Genomic DNA, 23,149 nt, shown 5'->3' on the forward strand with positions numbered 1-23,149 from the left:
TTGGGGCTGTTTCCCACAGCCTGCCCCAGACCTTGCTGCAATGTGGGATGTCTCCTTTGCCAAGGGAAGGGTTAGGCCTTGCCCCCCAGCAGCAGTGGTATGGGACCATCGTGGTCCCGTGGGGAGAATCTCGCTGTGCTCCTGGAGCCACTCGAGCAGCAGCAGCCCCACCGGGGGGGCCAGGCCCTGTTCTCGTGGCGCTGGGGAGACTAAGCTGCTCTTGACCTTATATTAAACCGAAGAGACTAATTGGATCCCACACACCCTATCTCGCGGCACGAGCTCAAGACTGACACGACTGTGCATTTTCTAGGCTTTCATCTAGTTATAAATATCCAACATAACAGGGCTTCCATTGCTTTCTCCAGGAGATTATCCCTGCAGCCGAACCAATCTGATAAGCAAGTATGCAAGGCTATTTATAGCTCTTCAACTGGAAGACAGATCCATGCCTCTTCTTTGTAGATGGTTCTTCACTTGATTAACACACAAATCAGTGTCCTCCTTTTTTGGACACCTTTTACTCTGCAGACTGCAGTAAAATGCTGTATTGCAGGGGCTGAGCCAGGTCCTTTTCAGGAGGAATTATGATGTTACTGATGGAGACTTCTCCAGTATCTTGGCACTGACGTGCCAGCTCCCCAGTCATCACTGGCATTTGTCATCCCTGCTATTTTATCTAGCTGCCCACTGCTTCCTCCCCTGCATTTTGCCACTCTGTTGCCCACTCCTGTGAGGATGCTGGGCTTGGTCTCCCACTTGGCTACCAGCTGCCTTCCCTAAGGATGGCTGCTCCTGCTGCCTGGCTAAAAGGGAGACTTTGGTAAGGAGCTTGGGAGCGATTCTGTGCCACAAAAAATCTGCCCCATCGTAGCACACGTGGAGACTGGATGATGCAGGTGTTGCACTCGTTCCTTTCTCCTGTGGTGTGCACTTGGTAAGACTGCAGGACCAAACTGCAATTTAGGAAGCATTACATGAAAGCTGTTAGATGTTACCTGAAGGCTGTTTCTCTCCATTGTGTGGTGCGGAGGTACCTGAGATGACAATATAGTGGTTGAAGCATTCCTGAGTCGTGTTCTCTAGCTCACAGAACAGGGGAAATGTTGAATTTGTTTTATCCCTGTTATTTAAAATGGGGACCCCATGCCACTCTTAATGCATGCCATTACAACCCCGCACTGAATCTGTAATTATCAATCATCCCGTGAGCTTTTGCAATGCACTTAGTGCAGTAGTATCTGTACTTCACAGATGTTAACGAGCTGATCCTCACAGCTCCCCTTCTGGGGAGGAAATTCCACCATGGGTGGGGGGTGATGCACAAAATGATAATTTGCATTTCCTGGGAGGTTTGCTTGGGCTGCATGCTCAGCCCCGCTCCGAAGGCACCTCAGCTCAGCCCGAGTGAGTGAATCAAAACACCATTCCCAGGGCTTGGCTGCTAGGCTTAATAAGACCCTTTAGGTCTGGATTTCTTTCTTTTGAGAACGATTGGTGGGTTGATGGCAAAGGCAGGAGGAGCAGCTCGTCCAGCTCGCCTGTGATGCAGGTCATACAATTTGACCCTGTGACTTTGGCAGCGTGCCGTGGCTGAGTGGGAGCGCTGCTTTGAACAGATCCGGCTGTGACAGCAGGCTGGTGGTGAACGTGTGAGAGCCCCGGTGAGCTATTCCAGCTGCGGGTCCTCTCTGCCCCCAATTTCACAAGCCTGTACTTAAAATTCCACTTGAGCAGCTCTAGCTTCCATTTCTTTCCATTGAACCTGACAGTATCAGAAGATGTCTCACTTCATGCATGCTTGTAGATCACGTGCAAGCAAGTCAACATCTAAAGATCTTTTTGATACACTCGAGCTGAGTGAAGTCTCTTCCTGTGAGCAGAGCCAAGGCAAGACGTTTTGGCAGCTGGGTCCCTCTTCCTTTCCTCCCACCCTTCCTCTGGTTCTTCCCAGCCACGGCCATCTGCTCACGATGCCACCGTGGCCCTGCAGCCCCATTCCTGGGCAGCAGCAACATCTGGCAGGGCTTGGATGTACGTGCTGCTTGCTGGCAGCCCTTCCAGGCAGCCTGGGGAGATTTTTCCTCCTGCTCCCCTTTGCTACACGTCTGATTGTAGCTCATGTCTTCCTTTCCATCATATAATTTCTGTCTCTGCATGACCTCCCATTTGCCAACAACCTCTTATCGGTGTGGATGCAGCCAGATGATGGCCCACAGCTTCCCAGCACCACCTGTAGCACCACCGGGCGCAGACGTAACGTGGCGGCTGGCATTTATCCTCTTGCCTTTGAGCACAAACTGAGCTGCTTCTGGTGGTGCTGGGCTGCGTGTGCCCCATCTGCCCTGGGTGAGCACGGGTGGCTCAGGAGAGCCCTCCCCATGCTTGTGGTGCTGAGATGTTTTTTGCAGAATTGGGCAGCTGCTCTCCCCCATCTTCTGCTTAGTTTCAGCCTGGTCATGAGCTTCTCTTTAAGCGCCTTGCTATTATTGTTGTTCTGTTCCTTCCAGCCAGCAGATGGGACAAAAAAAAAATTACTTTGTCTCCTCCAACACAGATCTGCCAGAATGAAGTCTCTACATCTTAAAACCTATTCTTCTTTTTTGCATTATCTTTAAATGTCCCTTTTGTCTCGCAGAAAGTGTTCCAAGCACATGTTCAGTCTGCGGATTTTTTTTCAACCGTACCCTGCAGCATTTCTGCTTTGTTGCAGAGCGCTGAGGAATGCTTTTGACTGGGCTCCCTGCTTGGCTGTGGGATTCCAGCTGGCTCTGTGCTGCTCCCAGCCAAGCACCAGTGAGCCTGGCTAGGACATCTGGGGCACCGAGACCTTTCTGTAGCAGAAGTCTCACCTTGTTGGATGTGGGTGGGACTAGGTCAATGCTGCTGTCTGTAGAGCAAAGAAACGTGGTCTCTGGCTGGCACTGCATGCCTGTGTCCCCTCTGCTGGGGGCCACAAGGTCACCTCTGACCACTGGCTTGGGTCTGGCTGGTGCTTGGACTCTGTAGCTGAGATTTCTTGAGATTTATGTCTTACCAATCTGTAGCCTCCTGCTTTTTAGCACTCAGTGACATCAGGGTTGGAGCTGCCCATTGTAGGTGTTTCACTATTACGAGTGGTTTCCAAGCCCTACTCTTGTTTGTTTAGGGTATGTGTTACAAAGGGTTCCCTATGACCATCTACCACATCTCATCTGCTTCTACAAATTACATCTGGGTTTCTCAGTGGTCCTCCGGTCTGCAGACATCTGCACTTCTTTATAAGAAATCAGGAGCTTCTCTGCTTTCTTCACCTAATGTTGGTTCATCCCAAAAGATAGCGTCTGATTTTCCTAATAGCTCCTTAAGAGTGGTGTGGGAAAAGATTCTTATCGTGAGAGACAGTCTGAGAGATGGCTAATGGTCATGGATTACATCATCCTGGTTTCAACATGCCATTTCTGTCTGAGCTATTACTTCAAACTCGTTCTCACCCTATTTCTTCTTTTCCATGTTTTCCAGCACCCTTGTCTGGGTAAAGCGGCTCTTACGAAAGAGTCATTCAGGTCAGAGCAGCCGTGGCATGCCACACCACCCGTGTCACCTTCCTTAATTGTACTGAGGATCCCAGGGGGAACAGTACAGCTGTTTTTTCTTCCCCCGACTCAATAACAAATACATCGCTACCAGCTACAGAGAATGCCTTTAATCCTCTCAAGACCTTCTGAGGAGGATGCCACTTGCTTCAGAGGCTGTCCAAAATAGCTTTAATAATTTATTTGACATTCTCTTTTTGTCTCACAGGATTATGTGGTAATGCACATGTAAGATTGTCCTGAAGTTCTCCAAAGATCCTTGGCAGATCCTGGACATCTCCAGAGGGGTTATTTGAAGGAGCCAAATTTCCCTGCTGGATTCTGATGACTTTTTTCACCCTTTCTGTCCCTGAACTGTGGCTGCAGCTTATGAGAAATCTGGGCAGGACAGTTGCTCTGAGTCAGTGCCCCAGAGACAAAAGCTTCATATTTCAGTAGGAAGGTGCCTTCTCTTGGAGAATATATCAGTCCCTGTGGCTGTGTGTGTGTCTCCTGCATTTAGAATGGGATTCCTGAGATTTCTGCTATTCTTTCCAGCCCTGTGCTGGGCTGTGGCATCTTCCATTCCCTCGTGCTCTCTGTGGGAGGACGATGGATAAATGTCATCTCCCTTCTCTTATGTCCTTTGCATTCTTCCTGCTCTGAACTTAACCAGGTGGAGCAAGTCCCATCATTTTTCTTACATCTATTCTTTCTTCCATTTGGAAGCATTTCAAAATTTTAGCTTATTAAACCAAAACAAATGAACAGGGAAGAGCAGTTTTGGAGCCACCAGGCTCAGTCAGCTCCACAGTGATTGCTGAGACTTTTCGGAGAGGAGCCTACTGCAAACGGATGGGAGGAGACAGTTGTTATCTAGGACCTATAAATGAGCTTATGCAGGGGAGAAGACTCCTGCTGTCCCAGACAGGGGAGGATTTCCCAGCCCACCAGGCGATGCCACGTCCCTGCTCTGGGGCAGGAATGCTTTCCTCCACCATGGCATCCCAGTGGGGCTGGCTCCCAGCTCTCACCTGTCTAGGCACATGCTCTGGCAGCTCTCTGGCATTAAGACGGGGAACTCTTCACCTGCACAGTGTCAGCTGCAAGGGGAGGTGTAGGTTACAGCCACTCAGCCCACGCAGGGGTTAGGTTCTTTGCTATTGCCTGGCAATGGCTGCAAATGCCAAAGTGTACCAGTCATCAGTAGCTATTCTTATCTGCACCATATCTAAGCACCCTTTCTTCAGTACCAAGTCTATTTGCCAAATAATAGGTTGTCATCCCCAAACTATTTGCGGATTTGGGGCCAGGTCGTTTAGCTTTGTTACTGGAAGAAGCTTAGAATCAAGTCTACAGCAGGGACAAGAGCATGGGTCTTGTCTCTTCTTCCTTTTCCAGTGTGTTGCTCCTCCAGAGAGGACATTGCTCAGAATGAAAGGTTGGATGAAGCTCCTTCAGGCTCCTTGTTTGCGTCTTCTGTAACACTTTGAAATACGCATTTGAACAGGGCTTGAGACCCATTGTCCTGTATTTGTTCAGACAGGTGGTCCGGAGCAGTTGCAGATGGTCCATGTGACATCTACAGGAGATGGAGAGGCAGTCAGCACCTGAGTTAGGTGCATTTTGGTTGCCAAACCTGCTCACCACAGCCAGAACCCTGTGTGTTTTGTTAGCAAGGGTGCCAGAACAGGCAGCTCCCTTCCTCTGTTGCATTTTGCCCATGCCTGTCCCTGAGCTGTGTTGCGCTGGCACGGCTGTCCGGATGGCTGCCTGGCAAACTGGATGGGGGAGCGGAGCAGGTTGGTGTCCTGCTGGATTCCTTTCTGCTGTTTTGGCTACTGTGGGGCTCCTCTGGGAGCTGAACTTACAGGAAGCAGGGCTTCTGCAGAAGAGCAATGAGCAGCCGGGTGAGGTCGGAGCTCAGATTTAGAATATGTCTAAACCAGAATAAGCAACGGAGAGTAAAAGCAATAGACAACTAGGATCCCTCAGCAGTCCCAGACTATTTGTTGTTTTCAAAGAGCTGCTCCCTTAGAAAGCTCCTTTTGAAGTAATTTGACATGCCATTTCCAGCTCCTCTATGATCTAACTCGGTTATTTCCCCTTTATCTTTCTCCGAATGCACCTGAGCATCTCCATAAGCCTGCCTGCCTGCCAGCGCCTCCTCCCATGTAAAGGGACCTGCATTAGTGTGGGATTTAAACTTAATGCCCGAGAAGCTTATGAACTCTCCTATTTGAGCTTCTTGAGGACTTCACACTGCATTTTTTTCTCATAAAAATAGCATGTGCCTGAATTTGAAGGATCGGTCAGCTGTAGATCCCTCAAATGGAAAATCCCTCTTGTCGGCGTGAGATAGAGGATAAAGGATTCATTCCTGTCCCCAGTGAAATCAACGTGAGCTTTGCTATTGAGACAGGTCAAATGTCAGTCTCAGTTGTTCGCTCTTCCCCAGGATTTTATCCTTTGTGCTCTCACTATCAATGAATCTCTCTTCCTGTCTCCTTCCCACAAGCTCTCATCCATCCTGATTTGAAGTCACCTCCATTAAGTGGTTGTAACGCTAGCTCTTTGCTTTACTTGCAGAGAGGACACTCCATAAATCTAACATTAGTCATGGCATCTGGCGAGAGCTACCAAGGATAGGCTGCTTTGACTCAGAGGTTATCTAACCGTATCGGCCCCTGCGTTTGCCTTTCCTCTAAGGAAGCCGAGGCTCCCCGGCAGGATCTAGGGCTCATTTCATGTGAGCTGATGCAGCCCTGCAGCCTGCTCGGGGCCGGGGCCCACGTGGCCGCTGAGCGGTCAGCTCTGTGTCTGGGCTCCCTCTCCATCCCCTCTGCCTGCTCTGAGCAGCACAACGAGCTCCTACAAGCACCTGCAGCCCCTTGTGTGCTTTGCTTGTTTTGCTGCCTGTGCGTTTGCTGTGCCTGGGGATCGTGGGGCTGCGGGCATGGGGCTTCCCAGATAGCCTGCGGCAGGTGAGCCAGCAGAAGTGCTACAAGTCAGGAATAAAGCAGCTCAGCTGGCACGTATGTGTGCCTCTGGTTGAGGCTGGCTGCAGCCATTTACTTATTCAGGTTGTAAAAAGCAAAATGGTCTTTTGCGGATGGCCGTCGTCCCTCTGCAGGGGGGAGGCTAGGGAATGGGATGGGAGAGAAAAGCAGGATGCTGGAGCTGCATGGGCACGGGTGCACGACAGCAGCAGTTCTCCATCAGTTACGTGACCGTGTCTGTTTTAAAATGCCCTTGCTCGGAAGTGAACAAGCGAGGAGGCAGCGAGAGCAGGGAGAGGGTTAGGGTCTGATCTTTGCTCAGGGATGCGTCAGAACAGCATGTTGTGTTGTTTTATAGCTGCTGAGGAAAGAGAAGATGGAGTAGGGAATGTAAAATGACAGAGTGAGTAGACATGGTATTTGCCTGATGTATTTTGCTAGTAATTAGTATAACACCAATTAAACATAAGTCAACTTTTTTTTTCTTCAGCGATATAAGTTATTGCTTGAAAATATGCCAGCTAAAACCAAGATATTAAACTTTGAGGGATATGGAGATCTCTGTTCCTTGAGGATCTCTAGATGAAATTACCCAGACAACAGGGATCTTGACAAAAGCAAGACTTATTATCTAGAAGGAAAATGAATAAAAGCAAAAGAAATTGTGTATTCCACGTCTAGCGTCTTGCTGCTCATTACACACTCAGGAAGGGGCACCCACAGAGATGCAGATACATCAGTGAGCGAAAGCAAATATCTCACTTTCCCGAAGACAAAGCTGCTTTGCCAGCATTGTTCCCCACATTGTTTCCTTGCCCGCCTTTGGGCTCTTCTCCACGGCACTTCTGCAGGCAAACCCTGCTGCCCGCATGCATTTTGCTTTTTTTGTTCTCCCAGCCCTGTTTTCCCTCTCTGCTAACCCATGTCATGAGACTCGGGACGGCTTGCCTCTCGGTCACTTGGCACATAAACCTCCTTAATGATGATTAATAGCTTCTTCCTGAGGGTCAATTGCTGATCTTATACATCTCAAATTGCAGATGCTTTTGAGCTCTCTACCTGGCCAGGTCGGGGCTGCTCTTTCCAACAGGTTTGCTGCTGCTTCGCTCAGTGCTACACACTGATTTTTTACTGAACTGTAAGAGCTGCTGCTATTATCTTCTCCTTTTTGAAAAATAACCTGAACAAATCTTGCCCTTGGACCCATTTGGGAAGTTCTCATCTATCTCTGGTGGACCATGAAATCAAAATCTCCTCCTGATAGTCCTGCTGTTCCCTCGTGCCGTGCATTGGGGGTGATGGAGCTGGCAAATCCCTTCGGCTAGCTTGCCTCAAGTGTGAGATGAGGATGTGTCCCTCACGCCTTGCTAGGTGTAATCCTTGCTCCTTCGTTAAGCATGTGGTATTCATTCAGTGCCTGGCAGCCCTCCTTACAAGGGTGCAGGCTTTGTGGTGTCCGACCCGCAGCCAGCAAGCTGCAGCACCCAGGGGTGGGAAGGTTGGCATTCCCCCTCAGAGGGGAGATTTCCCTTCCCATTCCCGCTCTCCCATGAGGCTGACTTTCTGCGATCCTAACAGCAAGCATAGGGCAGAGCAGTTTTCATCAGTGTCAGATGAAGGTTGATGAATTTTTTTTCTTTCCCCAAACAAACCGCAGTCTGCTCTTTTTCCCATTCCTAAACCTCCCTGTTTTCAGAGATGAGCTGATGTCCTCCTGTGCTTGCTCACCTTTAGCAAGCTGCAGTGGCGTTGACGCCTCCTATTTTTCCAGGAGATGAGATCTCCCCAGTCACGGCCATCAGCTGCAAAGCTCCCCGTGCCTCTGTGGGGAATCATGCCAGCACGATGGCAAGCCGTTTAATTCAGAATCGTTAACCACCTGGGCTGATTCCTTGGCAGGAATTTTGGCTGCACTGCGGGAGGATTTGGCCAGTGTGCTTGCTGCTTCTGCCGTGCGCCAGCCACAAAAATCTTTACCATTTACCATCCGCTGCGGACTTCCAACCTGTGAGCGTGTGGCTGTTGGGGAGCAAAGGACGTGCGTTTTCAGCCGGCCTCAGTGCCTGGTTCGCGCTCTCCCCCAGGGGCTGCTCCTCACCTTCCAGCAGCTGACAGCCTGACACCCTCCTCTGGTGCCGGGGTGTTCCTCCTGGTTTCTTGGCTGTGTTTTCAGGGAGGGCTATCTGTGGTTGAGCACACCCTACCCGATCCTCTCCTCGTTCCAAACCCTTTCTCATTTTCGCTGTGACAGCCCCCAGCTGAAGCCGTGTGTGGGGTCTCAGCTTCAGGGCCATGTCCCTGCCTTAATGCTCACCCAAACTGGTGCATGCTGCATTTCACCTGTGTTGGGCTTTCAGGCTGGACGTGGTGCTGGGTGCCCACACCCTGTGGTGCCCGAGAGCATCAGACTGGGTCTAGTGCCCATCCCTTGGCCCTCCAAATGCCCGCTGCTCGCTGCTGGAGCCCTGCGGGGACCTGCTCTCTGCTTTTCTCCCTTCTCGGGGTCTGTGATACTGTGCAGGGAACCAGCAGGCTGTTACAGGCAGACTGCAAAAAAGGTGAAACAACAGGAGCCTGTGCTCTCTTTGCTCTTAAGCATCCCAGGAAAGGTCCTGGAAAGGAAACAAAGCACCAGCACACAAATCCATACTGCTGATTCCTCTCCAAGCTTCCTTGGGGCTTAGGGTTGAGCCCCTTCCAGGGGCGGCTTCTCCTCCTCCCCCTGCTCCGCGTCTCCCCCTTGTGCTCTGGGGTTCCTTTGTCTGCAGCCCCCCCCCGGCTGAGGCCAGCCCTTTTCATAAAGTTGTGATTTCTTTTGTCACTTAAACACCTATGTGACTTCAAAGGCCTTGAGCAGCGCTTTGCTGCACGGCTCCTGGCCCCCCTGCAAGAACAATTTCCCCTGATTCATTGTCCTGCTAGTGAAAGATTATTAAATTGTTGATGGAGCTTAACAATGGTTTTGTTCAAAGGCAGACACACGTATGCCAGTTCTTTTCTCCTTGACACAAGAGCCGCAATACAAGCGCACAATGAAAGGCAGCCACCGAGGAGCAAGCGCAGAGCGCTCGTAAAGCCGGCGTGGTGTCCCACGTCCTGGTGCACCTCGCGGTCACCTCCTGGGCTGGCACGCGGCTGTCCAACGCCAGCCTCTAGGTGAGGTCCAAAACCCCCTGCAAAAAGACTTTTTTTTTTTCCCCCTGTATTAATTCTCACTCATACGCTCAGGGGGCTGGGAGGGCCGAGGAGCCAGGAGGCGAGCAGCACTGGAAGGAGCACGGCACGGTCACCCCCTTCCTCCCCTCGGAGCGTGCCAGGCGTGCGCCCGCATCTCCCCTCACAACCTGCGGTGGGGATCATTATATAGACCGTGCAGCCCCGGGCTGCCTGACATTTTGCATTATACAGACTTATTTTCAATTGCTTATCACTTCAGCAGATTTCCAACACTAAAGCTTAAATTTTCCATGCTGGGTTTCCCTCAGGTTGATTTCTTTTTCTTTCTTTCTTAAGTTTTAGCTAAGGCATTCCAGCTGTTTTCTGAGAACAAGACACGCTGTCTCAGCCGTGCTAACAAACTGGTTATAAAAATTTCCTTTCAAGACACATTAGCTTAACTATGCTTTGGAAGAGAGGTGTGGAATTTGGCACAGAAGCTGTCAGCATCGGCTGGGGGTTGTTTACCCCAAAAGGCTGGGGTTTGCACCGAAGGGATGCCAGCACGCATCCCCCACGTAGCTGTGCCCACACGCCCTGGTGCAGCCTTCAAGCAGCACTTGGGGGGGGGGTCACAGTTTTTTTCTGGGGGGCTGGTGCTGCATGGCATGGGCTGCTGCTTGCTTGGAGTGGGGCTGAGAGCAGCTTGCCCAAAGGGAGTGCCCTTCTGTCGGCTTCTCCCTTTTTTTGGCATTCCCAGGGCATGTTTCCTGCCCTTCTCCCGCTTCCCACCGAGGCTGCCGCAAGCTCCAGTGCCCTCCCTGATGAGCTGCTGCCAGGAAGGGAAGCACGGCTGCAGCTTTAATTAAATGATAAGGGCAGAGCCCCGGAAGTGGGGAGATAAGTGCAGCGGTGTCTGCCACCGCACTTGCCTGGGCTCTTTCTAATTAGCTTGCAGAAGCTCCGATGAGGAGAGTTAACCCTTAGAGGGAGGCTGGCTGCAGCGGCAGGAGGGTGCCAAGGCTGGCCCCAGGGGTAGGATGCTGCAGTTCCCATGGGAGCTGGGGGGGACCCCTGTGTGTCCCCCACCCCGTGCCACAGCAGCAGGATTAGATCTCCGCCTTTCACAGGCAAAGTAAAGCTCTGGGATTAGCCGGCCAGGTTCCTTCTGTCTGAAGCATTTGCTGCTTTAACGCGTCCTGTGCCTGGTGGGTGGCCCGGGGCTGCCATGCTGCTGCACTTGTCCCCTCCTGGGGACAGTGGCAGGGGTGCGGGGCACGATCCTGCCGCAGGAGCCATGGGAGAGGTCTGTGGGAGCTCTGGGAGGGGAGGAAGGAGATGGGGTAAGAGGACTGCTGTATGTGGGGAGATGTCAGCAACCCATAATAATAAGGACCGGGAGCTTGCCAGGGCCTGGTGCTACAACAGCATGGCCGCTGCTCTGCTGCTGTTCACCCAGACGTGGGGCTGCAGAGTGCATTGCTTCAGAGGGCCAGTGGCTCCTTGGCTGTAGGGCAGCAGGTAGCTGGAGCTCTTGGTGGCCTGGCTCCTTCTGGTCACCTTGTCCCATCAGCGGGAGTCCCTGGACCATGCTTCCATGCGTCCCCAGAGAGCCCTGGTGGGACAGGGGGACAGGTCAGCCCCACGGACACAGGTTGGGGGGCGTCTGGGAAGAATCCTGTGCGCAGGAGGCGTTGGCAAAGGCGAGGTGGGAATGTGCACGCAGCATTTGTGTCGGTATTTGGGCAGCAGGAATGCGCATACGAGGCATGCATGAGCTGACAGCCCCTGGGGACGGCAGGTGTTGTTCCTCTGCGGATTTACATAACCATCATTAGCTCCAGCTAGAGAGGACGATGCAAAAGGCAGAAGGGGAAGAGTGGCTGAGGAACCAGCTGGAAGCTCCTTGTCCAGACCTCTGTGTGTTCCAAAAGGTGTCCCAGGGGTTGGTGCTCCCCTGGGTACTGCAGGGGCGAACCATGAGACCAGGAAGGTGATTTGGGTACGGCACGGTTTGGTTTGGTTACTGCGTGGCTGCCCGACCTTCCGGGTGGTCTTTTGTTGAAGGTCTGTCTTTTGTAGGAGTCATGAGGAGTTCTTGGCTGTCCAGAGGACAGTGTTTGGGTGTTATAGGCAGTGGGGTTTCATCTCAGAGGGAGACTTGTCACTCTGTTTTATAGAGCATAGGTGAGGAGGGGTGCCCAGTAATGCCTATTATTGGGCTCTTTACGTTGTTTGGAGTTTTGGCAAACCTGAATGACAAGGAAATGGTTTTTCATGGTGGATGTCTGTGGCTTACCAAGTATTTTGAAAAGTGTTGTTGAAACCTGCCCAGATATCTTGCTTCCAAAAGGAGATAGGAAAGGAAATGGCTGGGCTTACTCCATAGTAAAAGAATCCCGCTGCCCCCCAGCCCCAAGCTTTGAAGATGCAATTTGCTGTGATTTCCTGACCCTTTCATTGTGCCGTCTCTGGTTTCCACAGCCTGTGGGGTGGAGTCTCACTGGCAAAGGCCCTTGCCCCTCCCCAAAAAGCCCCGTGCATCTCCCAGGTTTTCCTGTCCTCTCCCCTGCAGCCCCAAAAGACCCCAGGGGAAATATTTTCCACCAGACAGTGCCTCTGGTCTGCCTCACGAAGCAGACTTTCAAGAAGTGAATTAAGACTGCAGGGACAATCCTAATTTTGGCATTTCCTAACCTTTGAACCCCCTAATCCTATTAAGGTAGTTCTTAATGTAATTATTCTGTAATTTAATGTAATAATTCTGCTTTTTATAGCCCAGAGAAGGTTGAAGCCCCGTGGTGCCAGGGTAGGAGATCATCCAGGCAGCACCACAAGTGCAGAATCTGTTACAGGGGATGGGATTTGCTTCCCTGAGTACTGCAGGGATTGCGGTGAAGTCGGGGGGCAGGTGATTTTGGAGGTCTTCCTCTGAGCCTCAGGAGCATGATCAGGACCCAGAGCCTTCGGTCTGGATGCTCCCGGTGCCAGCGGTGCGACCCGCATCCCTTTGCCGCGGCGATGGCTTCAGGATGCTGGTGTGTCACAGCCACCTGCAGGCTGCAGGTGCAGCGGCGGCGGGGACGTGGCCCCTGCAGCCCCAGCAGCAAGGGAAGGAGGTGGAAGATGTCCCCTGGGAGCCTGGGCTCGGGCCCTCACTGCCGAGGCCTGTGACAAAGCGTTTTAGCGTTACGCTACCTGTGCTGGTGATGCTGAGGCTGGTGGGTGCATCTGTCCCCATTAATTACACACTGGTTCTGCTGTGATACCCTTGGCAGGATCTGGGAAGTCGTTTGCTTCGGTGCTGCAGTTAGTATATGCTGCTGTAATATACTCCAGGGGCCATGGTTTGATCCGTGTGTGCATCTGGGGGCTGACAGGCCATTAACTTTGGAGCGAGCTGTCTGCACTGGTGTTTAGACACCATTGTTCAGCGTTAGGGGAGCGCTGCTCGCCGCTGCAGGGTCTGGGGGAGAAGGCTGCGTGCGCTCTATCTGTTGACTTTGGTGCCCAGGAGAGATCCACCTGTGTGCTGACATCAGAGCCGGATCTTTCTCAGTATTTATTGCGAGCGCTGGTGATGCTCACCATGGCCCAAGATCTGTAGGTGTGGCGTGGAGCTGCAGTAACCACCTTGATGGGCACTGTAGGGTCGCTCCCAGACACCGGCAGCCATCTGTCTGCGTGCTGTCACGACGGTGTTAAGTTTGGAAAGCCATCTGCCTGGGTGTTGTCGTGCTAGAATTGGTCCCCGAAGCCGTCTGTCTGGGTGTTGTAGTGCGAGGAGTGGTCCTGCAAACCGTCTGCCCGGGTGTTGTGGGGATGGCATGAGCTCATTCTAGGAAAAATAGGGACTGACGTGGACGGCGGGGAGCGCGCCGCTTGTGCGCTCAGCTTCTGATATTTCTCTGCTCATTGATCTCTGGAGCATCGCTGTGGAAATGGGCATCGGTCCAGCCGCCTCCCCCAAGGCGTGGAAAGAGAAATTGGTGTCACGCTGGTGCTGCTCTGGAGGCAGAGGGCTTGCGCTGGTGGCCACGTGCAGTGTGGGAATCAGGGACCAGAGGGGTTGGTGGGGGACTGCAGGAGGTGAGCTTGGTGCTTCGGTCCCCCCGTGTCCAGAAGGCGAGCATCCACTTGTCGTGCCCACCTCGTCTGGGGGGCCTTGAAGGGGAGGGCCTGGTGTCGGGGCTCTGCAAAGCAGCACAGGGCTCTGCAGCCACCTGCAGCATGGCTCCCCCCTCCCAAAAGCTCTCTGAAGGGGAAAGGGCACTGGGGCAGAGCCCCTGCGCTCCTGTGCACCAAAGAAAGCTCACGCCAAGTCAGGGGACGAGCAGGGGACGGGCTGTTGAGCATCTCCTGCTGCCAGAGGTGCAGGAGAAAGGCACAGAGAAGGGTGCGTCGAGGGGAGGGATGGTACAGGGGACACATCCCTGCAGCACCGGGGTGTGAAGACATGGAGAGCACTGGGGCTGCAGCATACAAAACCAGGATTTTGGGGCGCGCTACCCAACCGGCTGCACTGTGAGGGAGCAGCCCATGCAGCAGTGGTGCCTGGAGCAAGCGGCACCGCAGGGGAGAGGTATCTGGAGGGAACAGCGCTGTGAAACATGGCACCTGGGGGACGTGGTGGCACCGCGGGGGACCGGTACCTGTAGGCATCAGCGCCGTGGGGGAACGGTGCTCGCCGGGAGCGGCGCGGAGAGGGGATGGCACCTGTAGGGGGGAACGCGGCAGGGGAGTGCTGCCTGGAGGTAGGCTCTTGTAGGGGAGTGGTGCCTGGGGAGAGCAGGAGAATGGTACCTGGCAGCGGGAGCATGCGAGGGAATGGGGCCCGCTGGGGGAAGCCTGCAGGTGCTGGTGCCTGTAGGTGCGAGAGCTTTGGGGGTGGGACATGGAGGGAGTGATAGTGCAGGAATGGCCCCAGTGAGCTAGGGTGGAGCTGGGGAATGGCACCAGTTTGAGGGAGGTGTGCTGTAGGGAGAGAGCAACACCAGGGAGGAGCTGTTCCCATGGCAGGGAGGACGGTCCTGCTGGGACAGGGTGCCGTGGAAGGTCACCACCGTAAGGGACGTCCCAGCAATGCTCTGCAGAGCCCCGAGGGCTCGGTGCAGGAGGAGTGGTGTTGCCAGGTGTCCACACCAGGGAGCAGAGTTGGTGAAGCAGCCCATGCTAGGAGCAGTGTCCTGCCTCGGCCAAAAGCCAGCAGTTTGGAGAGCAATTCCTGGCTTCCCCATCCCAGGTGGGATGGCCTGGGAGAGGAGCAGTGCTGTTGGGCTCTGAGCAGGGGGGGCTGGTTGAAGTCAGGGTCTGATGTTCTCCATACCATCAGGTAGGGAAGACAAGTCTTTCCAATCTAACACGTCAGGAATGCATCCTGCTTTGCCTCCCAGCTGCTCTCCCAATCTCCCCGTAGCCCTGAGCCTCCCCACTCCCTCCTCGCGTGCTCTGCTTCCCTCTTCCCCCTCCTGGGCTTCTCTGCATCCTCTGCTGTGCCCTGCTGTCTCACACCCCCAGCCCCATGTTCCTCCTTCCCAGAGCTGCTCCTCTGCATCCTCTCGCCCCTAAATACCTGTCCCCGTGTGCTGCAGCATCCCCGCTCCCCCAGCCCTGAGCACCATGCCTATGGTACTGATGACGTCTGACACGAGTGGAAGAACCAAACCAGAGCGTGCACGTTGGAGATGGTGGCAAAAAGCTGTGGTCCGGGCTGGCTGTCAGCCTGTGCTTGAAGATACCTGGCTTGTAGTGGGCGAGGGAGCCCCAGCCCATCTACTGCAGGAGATGAAAGTGCCTGCTGAGTGATGCTGCCTGCTTTTGTCTCCTGTCTAATGGCACTCAAGTGCACTGTTGAAATCTCCCACGAAGAGCAATAACGCTACTAGAGGAGCCCTTGCAAGTGGGATATAGAGAGATAATTAGCAGCGGCACCAATATGTGCCTCTAAGGAGACCGCCCGGCACAAGATTCCTTCCCAAAGAGCAGAGGTGCCCTGGATGCCGGAAGAAAGGGGGGGAGAACAGGGCTGCTGCTCAGGGAGCTTCCCCTCTTCCAGCCAGGGCCGGACTCAGAGCATCTCTGAATGCATGTCCCATAAAAGCCCCCTTTTCATCTGAAAAGTTCAAAGGGATGCGACTTTTACTGCCCCGGCTCATTCCTATGCAATGAGGCCGAGCAGCCCCCAGGCAACCGGAGGGAGCCAAGCAATAGAAAGGGGGGAACCAGTGGGCTGCAGATGCCCAAACAAGCACGCATCCCTCCGGGCAGGGACGCTCAGCCTTCTGGCACAGAGATGCTGATAACAGGATGGGCTGACCCCTCTGGCGTGCAGTGAACAGGCAAAGCTCTGGGAAACGCAGCGTCTGCATGGACCTCGCACCCAGAATCGGCCCTTTGTGGGCAGGATTCCCACCGGCGCTTACCCCCAAAGATTTGTGCTTGCCTGTGGTGGCACATTGAACTCCAGCCCACCGGCATGTGCTGAGAATTAGGCCGTGGGGTCGTGTTTGCTGTAAATTGGGGCTATTCAGGAATTGCACCCTGCCCCGTTCCCGGGCTCTGGAAGCGGAGCTGGTTGTGCTCGCGGCACATAATGCGCTCCTTTAGCAGAAAGCGCGGGTGCCAGCATCTCACTGCAAGAGACAACGCTGGAAAACGGCTTTCGTGCCAGAAACAGACAATGGGAAAAGCAGAATAAAAGACCCTGAACACCGAGTTCCTGCTTGACCCTGCGATTTCTCAGCTGCTATTGGTGCAAGGAAATCTCCATAGCTTTGTTCCCCGGAGAGGTGGCTTTATTTCAGCCCTGCCGGCACCCTCGGCAGAGCACCTTCCCTTGGAGCAGGAAGTGGGGGCACCCAGGACTCCCCGTTGCATGAGTGAGCAGCACCCAGGCTTTCTGGATGCGGAAATGATGACAAGCTGTCCAAATTTTGCATTGGGAAAGGAGATGACAGGAGACGGAGACATTGCTTCTTGAACAGAAGTGAAAGGCAACACAACATGGCCAGCGGCTACCAGAGCATCCTGTTAGTCCTAAGCGGTGAAAACTGAGGTGTCCCACCTCTGGCTTTGAGTATTTCTCTCTACCTGAGGCTCAGAAAAATAAATGAGGCAACTCTGCATGTGCTCAGGGTAGGACAATTCGTCCATGGCTCTGAGAATGATCCCAAAGCCCTGTGCTGTCAAGCTGAGCTCTCACGGTGGCATGTGGGGGCACCTTGGTCCCTGTGATGCTTGGTCCCCTGCTGTTGCACCCTGCAGCATGAGCATGGCTGTCCCCTGCGTGCGGGTTCCTCTGCGTGTGCCCACCTGAGCGCCCATGGAAACACGTCCAGTTGGGTCGTAGCAGTGTGCCTGTGCGCGCATCTGCCTGCAGGGCTTGGGCCACCACAAGCCGGGTGGCCACAGGCTCTGTGAGCCCTGCAAGGGCCAGCTGGGAGGCTAGGGTGAGGCTGGAGAAACCAGTGAGAGCTTGGCAGCGGTGGCCAAGCAGCCTGAAGGAGGCTGGAGCGGGGCCAGGAGAGGCCAAGGGACTCCTTGGAGGCAGTGGGTACCGAGAGGACATTTTGGGATTTGGTGCAATGCAATGGGGGGGGCTGGTGGAGGCTGGGGCTGTGCACTGATGTGACCCTCTCGTCCTTTTTCTGCTCCTCATTAGAGTCCCCTGAGCGGAGCAGGCTGTGAAGGGGGTCTGCACGGAGGTATGTCCTTGTGGCGTCTGCCAGGATATCACAGCTAACATGTGCGCCAGCGGATGGGACAATTTGGGATGCAGTGGGCGTTGTTTTAGGGCAAGATACGTTCCCACAATGGTTCACTGCTAACCGTGCCCCCTCGTCCATGCCTGTCCCTTTAGCTCTCACTTTTGACCCTTTCCAGCCATTCCCAGCATTGTACAGAGCCTTCTCCTGCAGCGACCTCGTTGCAACCACGGTGGTGCCTGTGTGTGAAAGCTGTGCGGGGTGACTTGGGGACACACGTGTCCTCGAGCCCCAAGCTGGTGGCAGGAGGGACGTGCTGCAGGGACAGAGCCTCAGCACGCTACAAAGGGCTCTGGTTTGCTCCCTCCCAGGGCCAGGGGTCCTGAGCAGCCTGCCCTTCTGTCCTAGCATCGGCACCAGCCTTGAGCTGCCAGCAGGCGCCTGTGGCAGTGAAGTGTCCTGGCGGTGGCAGAGGGGGGGCTGTGTGGTGCCCTGAGGGGGCTGATGGCAAGGGATGGCTTGTGCCCGGGACGGCTCCTGAAGGGTCGCTCACCTCCACCTGGAAATGCCACACTGGGGCCTCTGCAGACCTGTGAAGGGCACTCCCTGTGGCCAGGACATGTGGCCAGGGCACAACAAGGCCTCGAAATGTCTGGGATGGAGAGTGACCGGTGCCTGAGGACATCAGCCCATGACGCGGTGCAGCTGGTGGCCACCTTCCAGCAAGCAGGGAGCTGTGATGCCCTCAGATATCCAGCGCTCTCACGGGCAGGTGTTTGGCACAGAGAAGTTTGGACACACCTGGGACAGGGATCCACGCGTATCAGAAACGTCCAGCCACTCTAGGGTGGCCGTGGGCTCGCCCAGGTGTGCTTCACCATGTTCTCAGACTCTGGGAGACCCGGAGAGGTCCGAGGACCTCTGGCTGGTTTTGGGGAGGAACCTCCAATTGGTACTTAGGCTGGCCGGTGGCAAGCAGGGCAGGATGGCCCACGGCTGGTGCTCAGGAGACCTGGCTGTACCTCAGGGCAGTGAAAAGCCTGGCTGTGTTTGGGGCAGTTCCCTGAGGACTCCTGTCCACGCATGACGAAGCTTTTGGGGTGTCCAAGAGTGCGGGACCAGGGGGATTCCTGGGCCCTAGGGTGGGCGCAGGGAGCTCTGCCTCGCCGTTGTCCCACCCGCACCCACTGCAGGGGTTTATTGTCCATGGGGCGCTGGGCTGAGCTTGGCAGGAGGCATCGGCTGCCAGGAGCCTTGGGCTCCCCGCCCAGCTCTGCCTCCATTCCCCGGGTGGCCGCGGGTCTGTCCGTCCCCGTCCCCCCGCTGCAGGAGGGCAGAGGCCTCCCAGCCCTGCTCCTCCTCCCAAGGGGTCGTGGGGTCCCCCTCTGGCCTGGGAGCCTGGCTCTCTTGGTCACCCCATGGGTGCTGGGGGGACCTCCAGCCTCACGCCACCGACCTGGCGGGTCCCGGCCGTGCCTAACAATGCTCTCCCTTGCTTCTTGCAGATCTCCGGCCTCTGCCCGATGTAGCCATGACTGGGACCTGTACCCGGGAGTGCACAGAGTTCGGCCACTCCGACACCTGCTGGATGCCCGGCCAATCCTCCCCCAGCCGCAGGCCCAAGAACGCCCTCAAACTCTCCACTTTTGTGCCTTACCAAGACAGAGGGAGTCAAGAGCAAGTCGGGAATGGCAGCCCCAGACTCTCAGAAGAGCGCAGCACCAAAATGGCCAACCTCCGCCTGCTCCCCACGTACAGTGCCTTCTCCAATAGTAGCCATGAGCCCTGCAAGGACTCTCCCATGGAGGAAATTCCTCTCACCCAGACCTCGGACTTCCAGCCAGCCACCACCCCCTCGTCCCAGACCACCAAGAGGGAGATATACCTGTGAGGCTGGCCCGAGGGGCTGGGAGCAGACGTGCTTCTGAGGCCAGCGTCCAGAGGAACATTTGAAACTTCGATGCTTTACGGGCTCCTGTGGCCGGGTCTCCTCCGGGTGGTGGTTGAGGTGCCCAGGGGCTGTGAGGACAGCAGGGCAGGGCAAGGCAGGGATGGAAGGAGCGCCTTTATAACCCATTTTCCGGGGCGGGTGGGAGGGGTGAAGGCATTCAAAACCCGATTTCTGAGCACTTGCGGGTGCATGCCTCTGAACTGCGTGGTCGGGGAGGGCTGGGCAGGCTCCTGGTGCGGAGGGCACGGCCGGGGAGAAGGGCTGACGTACCAAAGGTCCGCGCAGAGCTGGTGGAGTTCCTGGGGCTTAGGACGAGGGGTGTCCCCGCGCACAGGGAGCGAGCTGCCCGGCTCTTTGCTGTAGACTCCTGTAAATACGAACCTTAGGAATGACATTCAAGTCCTGCCTGATCGAAACTTTTTATTGTCCTTGAAACAAAAGACATTTAAACGAACACACACACACACAATCCCAATCCACAGGGAGCAAGTTCCAGCTATGAATGGTTTGCTGTGTGGAAGAGCCCGCGGGAGCGCAGCGTCCGGCCCACACTCGTGTTCTATATTGTAAATAGAGATGTGACCAGTCCCTGAAACAGCAGCTGGGGAGCTGGAGGAGAGGGGCAGCCCTAGCCGGACTGTAGGGACTTGACTATTTTTCAGCCTGGATCTCTTTCGGAACGTTGTCACTGTGCCCACAAGCTGCAGGGTCCCTAGGGACTGCCCGGTGCCATAGGCGGGGGCCGCGCTGGGGGTGTCCCTGGTGGCCCTGCGCCCCGTGGCCAGAGGAGGGACGGGGAAGTCCCCAGGCAAGGGACCGGCTGGGTCCGGAGAAGCCCTCAGTCCCACTCTGCTGGCAGGGAGGTCGGCATCGGCTGTGGCGTCTCAGCCCATTGCCTTGTGCCTCCTGCGGGGCCGGGGATGCCGGTGGGGCCGGCTGTGCCATGCCTTCGACCTCCGTCCTGTCCGCCTGTAAGCCACCATTGCCTTCGTCAGGAGGAGCGTTGTCTCAGGGTCACGCTGGGGGCCACCACGCCCCTGCCCGCTGGTGTCCCACCGCCCTTAGGCCACAGGGCCGCTCTCACGGGCTCCAGCTTTCTCTTCCATTGTCCGGTCCCCGCTGCCCCCGGCTCCCCTGCAGGGTACCCAAGCGGGTGACACCGCGCAGGCGGCGGGGACGGCGCTCCCGGAGATGCGCACGCCGGAGCGGGGATGCCCAGGTGGTGCGTCCCTGAGCACCTCCGCCTGTTTTTTGGGTGACCCCAGCAGGAGGGCTCTGGGGGACTCATGCCTCATTCCTGGGTCACCCTTCCCCGGTCCCCCCCTCCCCGCTGGGACGTGGGGACAGGCTGTGCTGCACCCTTGTTCTTCCCGTACTTGCACGTCGGTCGTCTTCATCTCTGGGATCTTCCTTAGGGAGCAAGGCCAGTGGTAGCTGCAGGACGGTTTCCCCCCCTGCTCACCCTCGGTCCGTGCACGGGGAGAGGCTGGGGCTCTTCTCACCGATGGCTCGACCAGCACGGGGTGGGGACACCGCAGGGACACAGCGCCCCGGCACCGCCCCACTGGCTGCTGCGGCCAGCGGGCTGCCCTGCCGGCGCTGCAGTGCCTGTCGGGGACCCCCTGCCCACCTCCCACCTCCAGCAGCCCCTCTCTGAGCAGCTCCTCTCCCTTTGCTTGGGCAGCGGTGGCAGGATGCGGCCAGCTCCCAGTGACCTGCGGGGCTGCGCGGCCCCAGCCCTGCTCCTCACCTGCCCCGGGGACCTCGGGGTGCCACCCGGAGGGGGCAGGACCCTCCTCCCGGCCCCCCGCTGCTGCTCCCCACCCGCCGGCCGGCGGCCCCGTGGGGCAGGCGCCTCGCTCCGGGTGGCCGTCCGTCCAGGCGTCCCTGCTCTACCCGAGGCCACGCAGCGGGGCCACGCTCTCCTGGCCTGGCTGCCTGAGCAGGTCACGCTCCTGAACTTGTTTTTAATTGTAGCTCTGTAGTTTCAGGGCCTAACTGGGCAGAATGTGCAATTTGGCCGCGCTGGCCAGGATCTCTGACTCCACTGCCAACTCGACTGCTCACGCCTCCCCGCGGCTCCGGCGGTGGCAGTGTCCGGTGCCCCTCTTGGGGACCCCCCGACAGAGCCAGATCAGAGGGGTGCTTGTCCAAGACCAGCTTCCCCTGGCTGCTGCCTGCGGGTGGGCTCCCTATCTTCTGCTCGGGGTCACCAGCAGGACCCCGAAGCTCCAAACCCTGTGGCTGGGGTTGCTGTCTTGTCTCCTGGAGCGCCTGGCGATGTTCTCAGTGCGAGCGTGTTGCAAAGGGGGGGGTGAGTGCAGACGGGACAGGTCCCCGGGGAGCAATGGGGATGGGAGCCATGGGGAGGGGTGCTATGGGGATGGGAGCCATGGGGATGGGAGGGATGGATGACATGGGGATGGGAGCCGTGGGGATGGGAGGGATGGGAGCCATGGGGATGGATGTCGTGGGGATGGGAGGGATGGAAGCCATGGGGGTGGGTGACATGGGAATGGGAGCCATGGGATTGGAGGTATAAGGGGTGTCAAGTTTGGGTGGGCGCTCAGAGGGGTGTTGGGGCTGGGTCTTTGGAGGGGAGCACAGTGGGGAGAAGACATGGGTGGTGGAGAGGGGTTGGGCATCTTGGGGGGGGGGTGAGGGCAGGTGTACGGGGAGGAACAGAGGGGGCAGAGGGAGCGGGTCCTCCATGGGTTGCCAAAGGGGGCAGCAGATCCGTGGGGAAGAGAAAATACTGGGCAATGGTGCTGGGACTGGGCAATGGGGGGGGGGGTGAAGCTGATGGTGTCACTGGGGACCAGTCTTGGGGGGGTGAGGGGGTTGTACGAAGAAGAGGTGCTGTTGGAAAGAAGCTCATTTGCACAATTATAAGCCAGAAGGATAAAGCCTCCGTGCACGTGGGGGGACGCTCCCCACGGGCTCCAGCCTAGACAAGCACAGGGAAGAGGAGGGGGTTGGATGCCTCTGCGGGGGGGTTCACCGTATCTCACACTGCACTAGGACAAGCCAGGGGTAAAACCAAAGGTGGGAGCCAGGGAGCAGGCGGGCTGCGTGGGAAGGATCTAAGCGACCCCTTTGTAGCTCTTCAGTGTTGGTTCTATTTATACGAGATTTCATTTCCTTGCTTGTGATGCCTTGTTTTTTGTACAGTTTTATGTACATGCAGGTGTAGCTTTTCTAAAGGAGAAATCCTATGGCAGAGTAAAGTACCCAACTATTTTTCAGATGGTGACCTATGTCTAAGGCAACGCCTCTTGCTAAGGTTGTATTGCTCTCAATGTGTGATGCATTTCCCTGTGCGGGGAAGGCTTTCGGCCTTGGGCTTGGTTTTCCCCGGGCGCTGTGAGCACAATTGATTCCCTTGTAACTTTCTGTTCAGAGCAGTGAGCATGACACCGTCGTGATCCCCTTTCCGTTCTCTCCTGTTCTGTTTGTTTGCTGAGCTGTCAGATGACCAACTCCATTGTAATTAGCCCTTCCTAAAGCTTTACAATAAAAGTGTGAAAACCCGGGTGCCTGTGCCTGGCAGCTTCTTCCCACACCTCGCCTCCCCACGGGAGAGGGCACGTGCGGGCAGCGGGCAGCCTCTGTGGCTCCCACCTCCATCGCTGCTCCTTGGGGACCATTTCTCACCCTTTCACCACCTCCTTCACCAAGCAGGTGGTTTTTTAGGTCCTTTAGACCCAAACAAAACATCTGCACCACCCCAAACCAGGACAGTGCCAGGCTCCCACGGCTGGCATGGGGGCAGGCAGCAGACATGCC

At 55.9% G+C, this 23,149-nt stretch overlaps 1 protein-coding gene across 12 annotated transcripts in view; it reads left to right on the forward strand.

Moving 5' to 3' along the window:
- Window positions 1–22,895, forward strand: part of PCDH1 (protocadherin 1) — a 49,543-nt gene extending 26,648 nt beyond the window's left edge. For 3 of the 12 annotated variants that reach the window (XM_083798944.1, XM_083798945.1, XM_083798942.1), the window contains one exon: window positions 18,918–22,895. In XM_083798944.1, the coding sequence (XP_083655070.1) occupies window positions 18,918–19,303 (386 nt within the window). In that variant the 3' untranslated portion in view covers window positions 19,304–22,895. Of the gene's footprint in view, window positions 1–368; window positions 3,746–3,783; window positions 4,790–5,096; window positions 6,084–6,143; window positions 6,384–15,300; window positions 17,293–17,369; window positions 17,413–18,917 lie in introns of those variants that run through there. The other 9 variants (XM_083798947.1, XM_083798950.1, XM_083798953.1 and 6 more) reach the window with 8 other exon arrangements.
- The last annotated feature ends 254 nt before the right edge of the window (window positions 22,896–23,149 follow it).

The sequence above is a fragment of the Anser anser genome (assembly GCF_964211835.1).
Source record: "Anser anser genome assembly, chromosome: 14".
NCBI classification, from domain to species: Eukaryota; Metazoa; Chordata; class Aves; order Anseriformes; family Anatidae; genus Anser; species Anser anser.